This window comes from Acanthisitta chloris, unplaced genomic scaffold, assembly GCF_000695815.1.
Source record: "Acanthisitta chloris isolate BGI_N310 unplaced genomic scaffold, ASM69581v1 scaffold9943, whole genome shotgun sequence".
Classification (NCBI taxonomy): domain Eukaryota; kingdom Metazoa; phylum Chordata; class Aves; order Passeriformes; family Acanthisittidae; genus Acanthisitta; species Acanthisitta chloris.
This window is the reverse complement of record NW_008666687.1, coordinates 11554-19011: the sequence shown is the minus strand read 5'-3', so window position 1 is coordinate 19011 and position 7458 is coordinate 11554. Positions and strand designations below refer to the sequence as shown.

At 49.1% G+C, this 7458-nt stretch overlaps 1 protein-coding gene across 1 annotated transcript in view; it reads left to right on the top strand.

The window, feature by feature from the left end:
* Positions 1-4863, top strand: part of ATCAY (ataxia, cerebellar, Cayman type) — a gene marked incomplete at its 3' end in the record, with an annotated part of 11627 nt that extends 6764 nt beyond the window's left edge. The window contains exons 4-11 of the mRNA XM_009072239.1: positions 327-512; positions 1362-1464; positions 1929-2060; positions 2616-2702; positions 3330-3428; positions 3650-3685; positions 4001-4036; positions 4828-4863. Of these exons, the coding sequence (XP_009070487.1) occupies positions 327-512; positions 1362-1464; positions 1929-2060; positions 2616-2702; positions 3330-3428; positions 3650-3685; positions 4001-4036; positions 4828-4863 (715 nt within the window). The remainder of the gene's footprint in view (positions 1-326; positions 513-1361; positions 1465-1928; positions 2061-2615; positions 2703-3329; positions 3429-3649; positions 3686-4000; positions 4037-4827) is intronic.
* Between the last annotated feature and the right edge of the window lie 2595 nt (positions 4864-7458).

The following is a 7458-nucleotide window of genomic DNA, read 5'->3' as shown; positions in this document are numbered from 1 at the left end:
ATCTAAATTTCCTCTTCCAGTTCATCCCCATTCCTCCTTGTCCTGTCACTGCAGCTCCTAACCAAATCCCTCTGCAGCTTCCCTGGAGCCCCATCAGCTCCTGCAGGTTGTTCTGAGGTCTCCACACAACCTTCTCTTCTCCAGGCTGAGCAGCCCCGACTCTCTCATAGGGAAGATGCTCCAAACCTCTGATCAGCTCTGTGGCTTCCTCTGGATTTACACAGACCAAAGCTGCAAGTGAAACATGATCTAAGCATCATCCTTGGGGTTATCCTCTCCAAAGCTCTTCCTACATTCTAACAACGACCTCTTTGTCCCTGTTCCAGATGACACTCCTGTAGCCACAGCCAAGAACATGCCTGGGGACAGTGCAGACCTGTTTGGGGATGGGGGGACAGAGGATGGAAGTGCTACCAATGGCAGGCTCTGGAGGACAGTCATCATCGGGGAGCAGGAGCACCGCATCGACCTCCAGATGATCAAACCCTACATGAGAGTGGTGACACATGGAGGTGAGTGAGGTGGAGACCAGACCCTTCTTTCCAGGATGCTATGATTGGTTTGCTTCTGTTTATGGGGAAAATTGCTGTTTGATTGGTACCACTACAAAGTGCTCAGATAGTACTCAAAGCGTTTAGTCACTGGAGTGATGTTTGGATGAACATCTGGAGTGACCATACCCAACCCTCAGGCCTGGTATGAGCACCCTGTGGGTGCTGAACACCCCTAGCTCAGTGCCTGAGCTGCTCCAAAGGCACAGCAAAGGGATAAATCCACAGCCAACATCATGTTCAAAACCCAGGCAAAGCCAAGGAGCAACTCAACTCTGATCTCTGTGCTTTGCCACCCACAAATTCCTTCCTTGAACCCCAAAGGTTCTGGTGTGAGTACACTGTGGGTGCTGAACACCCCTAGCTCAGTGCCTGATCTGCTCCAAAGGCACAACATCCCTGGAGTGATGTTTGGATGAACATCTAGAGTGATTATACCCAACCCTACACCTCTAGCTCAGTGCCTGAGCTGCTCCAAAGGGATAAATCCACAGTCAACACCATGTCCAAAACCTAAGCAAAGCTAAGGAGCAGCTCAGCTCTCAGCTCTGTGCTTTGCCACCTACAAATTCCTTCCCTGAACCCCAAATCCATGTTATAGCCCAAACCAGGAGGAAATCTCATAGTGAAAAATATCTCAAGAGGGACAAAGCTCACCTGGAGCTGAGCAGAGACACAAAAACCACCCCAGGAGCGAATCTGACAACACAACTTTGCTTTCCCCTCAACTCTTTTCTCCCAGTTTCTCCCTCAACTCTTACATCTTTCCCTGGAAAGTGTCCTGACGTTGCCTGTGTCTTTTTTGCCCAGGATACTATGGAGAAGGTCTCAATGCCATCATTGTCTTTGCTGCCTGCTACCTGCCAGACAGCAACCTGGCTGACTACCACTACATCATGGAGAACCTCTTCCTGTAAGTGCTTGAGAGGGAGAGGGAAGGAACTCAACAATTTCCCTGTATTCATTGCATCCAGAAACTCAGCTGGGAAGGGTTTGAATCCAGGCCAAACATGCCCAGTGTGCAGCTGGTGAGACACTGTCCCAGCTCCGAGCCCAACAAGTCAAAGCATTCAGTTAATTCAAAGCATTGGGTTAATGATGCCAGTGATGGACTCACACCCAGGCTGGAGCATGTGGGTGACACTCACCAGCTGCAGATGCTGCTGCTGGGCAGAGAACAGAGCTGGGGTGTCCATCAGGATGTGAATCCTCAGGTGATCCCTGAGGAACACCCACAGAGGTGCCAGGAGACTCCAAACCTATCCCAAGGTGGGCAAAGAAAGAGTCTGGAGGCATTTTGGGGTGACACAGAGGCACTTGAAGGAACTTCAGGGCTGGTTTTTGAGGCTTATGTCCCTTTTGGTCACCACCCAACAGCTATGTGATCAGCAGTCTGGAGCTGCTGGTGGCTGAGGACTACATGATTGTGTACCTGAATGGGGCAACACCTCGGAGGAGGATGCCAGGCCTTGGCTGGCTGAAGAAATGCTACCAGATGATCGACAGAAGGTGAGAATCCTGTTGCTGTGGCCTCTGCATTCTTCCAGGGCCTCTTCCCATATAGAATCCCAGACTAGTTTGGCTAGGAAAGGACCTTAAAGCTCATCCAGGACAGGAACAGCTTCCACTAGCCCAGGTTGCTCCAAGCCCTGTCCAATCTAGCCTTGAACACTTCCAGGGATGGAGCAGCCACAAATTCTCTGGGCAACCTTTGCCAGGTCAACACCCTCATCTCTTCCACTGCTTCCTCTCAGTGCTCCCACTGCTTCCTTCCTCACTGTAATTCCTTCCTCTATCCCAACTTTCTGACTTGCTCCAGGCTCTCCTCATCACCTCTTCTCCCTCCTTCTTCACAAGCAGCTTCACAGAGCTGAGACTAACACAGCACTCACTGTCAGGTTGGACCTGGGATGGGGTTCCTACAGGCATGGCAGGGATTTGATCTGGAGACACCCAACTGGGGCTGGTCAGCACCACAAAACACCTGTTAGAGCCCAACTCAGGCCAGGTGAGTTGAGGAAATATCCTTTGAATGTGATGTTCTGTCCTTTGACTCTTCCACAGGCTGCGCAAAAACCTCAAAGCACTGATCATTGTTCACCCATCCTGGTTCATCCGCACTGTGCTGGCCATATCCAGACCCTTCATCAGGTGAGAGAACATTCCCAAACTCCATGGAAGAGCCTGAGCTGGGAGGGACAATCTAATCCAACTCCTGACCCTGCACAGACACCCCAACAATGCACCCTTAGAGCATTGGGCAAACACTCTTGGAGCTCTGTCAGCCTTGGGGCTGTGATCACTGCCCAAACACCTCTGGGGGAAGAACCTTCTCCTGATATCTATCCCAAACCTCCTCTGACACAGCTCCATGCCATTCCCTTGGGTTTAATCCCAAAAATCAGATTTGGAGCTCATCCCTAGCCAGGAGTGCTCAAGGTGAGAGTGTTGGTCATTTATCATCTCTCTGATACTTCCAAGGATGACTCCAGATGTGGTTTTAGGAGACATTGGGGTGCTCTGGATCCAGATCAGGGTTTGTCCCAGTGGGTAGGGCATAACGATTTGCTGGAAAGTGCAGGAATGGTCCTTTTTCCATCCTATGGATATTGAGCAGTACAGTTATTTGGCATCTCAGCCTATTAGCACTGAGAGGAGGTGGATACAGAGATGTAGAACTCCTTGTTTCCATCAGGAAAATTCTGATTTCCTATGGAGACAACACCAAACCAAAACCTCATGGTGAACTTTCTCTCTCACTCTCTCTCTTTCTGCCAGTGTGAAGTTTATCAATAAGATCCAGTATGTCCATAGCCTGGAGGAACTGGAGCAACTCATCCCCATGGAGCACGTGCAGATCCCAGACTGTGTCTTACAGTGAGTGGCAGAGGGACCCTGGGGCACAGGGGGCTCTGAGGAGAGGCAGGACAGACATCCTGTGTTGTGTTGAGTCCAAATCCATGGGCTGGGAATGCAGAGCCTGAGACAAACCTTGTCTCATTGTGGTAGTGCCAAGGAAGAGCCTCACATGGTGCCAGGACTGAAAGTGAACAGTTCTGGCTGGGAAACACTTAAAGAATGTTTTCTCTTTGGTGCAGGTATGAAGAAGAGAGGATCAAGGCCAGGAAAGAAAGGTAAAGTTGGTTTTGGGAATGGGAGAGGAGAGTGGGTTCAGTTTATTAGGGTGTTGCTTAGGGGAGGTTTAGGTTGTTTATTAGGAAGAGATTTTTTATGGAGAAAGTGATCAGGCATTGGAATGTGCTGCCCAGGGAGGTGGTGGATTCACCATCCCTGGAGGTTTTCAAGGTGAGACTGGATGTGGCACTTGGTGCCATGGTCTAGTAACCTCTCTCTGAGGTCCAGCTCTCACTCCAAAAGGGCATTGGATTCTCCTCTCCTTCCCAGTTTGCCTCTGGGTGATGAATTTCAAATGTGACTTGTGTTTACAGGGCAGAAGAGAAACAAGACATGGCTGAGAGGGAAAGGTAATGACTCTTCTTCATTTCTCCTTCATTTAAAGCACAGCTCAAACGGCTTTGGGGGTGAGAACAGCCCCATGGCTTGGTCCTCCCTGGGAGAACTTGGTTCTCCCCTTGGGAGCTAGGCCTGGTGCTCCCAGTAGGTGTCAGGACACACCAGGACATTCCCAACGTGACCAAGAGCTGCTTAAGCTTCTCTTCTCCCAAACTTCTCCCTGTGCCACCACGTTTGTGATGGTTTTGACCTTCCCCTGTGTGAAGGGATCCATGGTAGAGCTGTGTCAGGATCCTGCTCAGCCCTGGAGCTGAGCCCAAGGCACCAGGGAATGCTCTCCCAGGATCCTGCTCAGCCCTGGAGCTGAGCCAGAGGCACCAGGGAATGCTCTCCTGACATTCAGGGGTAGCATTTGCACCATGGTGCAATGCAGAGGGTCAGATGCTGCTGCCAGTGTGAGCAGAGGCAAGACACAAGGCTGTAACTTTAGATGGGAAGGAATATTCTAGGGAGGTTTGGAAGACAGTGCCAAAATTCTAACAGCAGGATAATTTGGCCTGGCTTTGGCTCTGCTTCAGAGCAATGAAGCCTCTTTTTATTCTGTCTCACTCACTCCTGAGGGGAAACAGGAGCATATTTCTGCTCCTTGCCCAGAGAGAAAAAGGAGCTTTGATCAAAGTTGCCAAGATCCACTGGATGAGAATGAATTGTTCCAAGAGATAAAGAGGAGTTCAGGGGCAAAGAGAGAGGAATTGGTTTTGTGGTGGAGATTCACTTACTGTTGTGCTGCTTCTCTTCCCAGCAGGTCTGTGCCCCCAGCAGAGGACCAAGAAACCAGGTTTGAGCTGTGTCTCACTCTTGTTTGGCTCCCTGTGACAGATTCCATGGCATTTGCAATCCATGAGCAGCAAGGACAAGCCTGGGGTAGACTCAGGAGCCACCAAGGCACCCTTTGCCCTGCCTGACTTTATCCTTGTCCCAATACACTTCTGTAGATGATCACACCCAAACTGACTCATTTTTTTTTGGGGGGGGGAGGACATAGTGGGAATAATGAAAATTTTTCCCTCAGTTTGCTTCCTAAAAAGATCTCCTGTGTCTCTGTTCCTCCCCAGCATGTCCTGAATGGAAGCAGCATGGATGGAATGGAGTAGAAGAATGACACAGCTTGGCAGTCACCCACCTCAACGACCTTTTGGGACAGGATCTTGTCACCATTTCTTCTGAGTTCTGTAAGACCATGGAACCTCTTGTCTCCAAGACCTTTTGGGAAATAATTTTTTTTAAAAAAAAAAAAAAAAGAAGAAGAAAAATAGCAAACCAAGAAGCAACAAAAAAAAAAAACCAACCACCCCTCAAAACAAAGCAAGAACAGCACTTTTCAGGCCAGGTCCCAGTGTGGTTCAAGAATGGTCTGTGGAGAGCCATGAAGTAGTGCAAATAGACACCATGTAGTAAGTGAAGAGCATCTTTTAGTCATTAGCCCCTGGAAAGAGCTATATTTTTGGTTTAAATTATGACCCCTTCGCCCTAACTCGCTGCTGGTCAGCGTGGAGATGGTTTGCTTTCAGCTGCACACCCAAGTTCCTCCACAACATCCCCTCAGCTCCAGGGAATAACCACCACAGGCAATGAAAAAAGATTTTTCCTCCTTTTTTCTAGCCAGTGTGTGTTGCTTCCTGCACATCTCAAGTGCCCATTGGCCTTGGCATCACTTCCAGCCTTGTGAAGTCATTGCCAAGTCCTCGATCAACTCATTCCCATGGGGAAATGCCATGGGTTGGTTTTTGGGGTTTTTTTTTTGTGTTTGATTTGTTCTGTTTTGGTGTGTAAGACTCTGCAAAAATCCCACATGGACTCATAACCTCCACAGAACCTTCTTGGGAGCATCTCCTCGACGCACACACCAAAAGGTCTGGGTTAGGAGGAGCTTTATGGACAGGGAAGTTTTCCATGCTGTGTCTTTGTCTTGATGTCATGACACTGGACAATCACTCACTGGTAATACCTCCTACTGCAAAGACAAGCTGCTAAAATGGTGGAAGTTTCCTTCAGGAGAGCCTCATCCATCAATATTCCTGCCTGGAATATCCCCTGCAGATGAGGAGACAGGACTGGGTTCACCTTCTGCAGCCAAGAGCTGCAGGGGTGAGATTGACTCTTGCCATTTGCATTTTGGACTCATGAGGATTCTGGGAGCAAAGGAGGGGGAAAAAGAAGTTAAGAATCAACTAAACTATCTGACCAAAATCATTTGGAATCTCCTGATTTCCCCAGAGGTCTCAGGTTGCCCAGAGAAGTTGTGGCTACCCCAACTGAAAGTGTTCCAGGCCAGGTTGGATGGGGCTTGGAGCAACCTGGGCTGGTGGGAAATGTCCCTGCCCATGGCATGGTGGGACTGGATGAGCTTTAAGGTCCTTCCAACACAATTCTGGGACTCTCTGACCAGGTAAAACCCCTCACAGACACCTGCAGATGGAATTCCCTTTGTGTTTCACCTCTTAAGGAATATTTCAAGGACAATCCTGGCAAAGCAAAATTTTCCTGAAGATGGGGATGGCTCCTCTGGAGACACAAAGCTGCTCTTTGTTCCTTTCAGTCACTAAACCCACCATGGATGAGATCTTTCTTGCCCTGGATGACATTTTTCTTGCCCTGGATGCCACAAAGAAGCACCAAATACACTTTCTACCTGTAGTTCTCTTTTGAGATCTGTTCTTCTCACACCCTTCACTCACGGATGTGTTTTCTGATCAGACTTTTGCATGACAGGCAGAGCACTGCACCCACAGAGGCTGAAGATGGGAAAATCTCCATATTCCATCCCACTGGCATGTCACAACCAGCACCAAGTTCCACTGCTCCCCAGAAATACCATCATAAACCAGTTACTGACAAAGTATCCCAAGGCCACGTTGGATGGGGCTTGCAACAACCTGAGCTGGTGGGAAATGTCCCTGCCCATGGCATGGTGGGACTGGATGAGCTTTAAGCTCCTTCCAACTCAATTCTGGGATCCTCTGACCAGGTAAATCTCCTCACAGGCACCTGCAGATGAAGAATTCCCTGTGTGTTTCACCTCCTAAAGAATATTTCAAGGACAAAAGTAAGATTTTCTTCGAGATGGGGATGGCTCCTCTGGAGACACAAAGCTGCTCTTTGTTCCTTTCAGTCACTAAATCCACCATGGATGAGATCTTTCTTCCCTGGATGCTACAAAGCAGCACCTTGGAATTGTTCCAGGCCAGGTTGGATGGGGCTTGGAGCAACCTGGGCTGGTGGAATTTGTCCCTGCCCATGGCAGAGGGTGGAATGAGATGAGCTTTAAGGTTCTTCCAACCCAAATCATTCCATGGTTCCATGAAGTGAATTCTACAAGGGCAAACCAGGTTGGTTTGGAGGTTAGGTGACATCTCCTTGCTGAAGGTGTTCC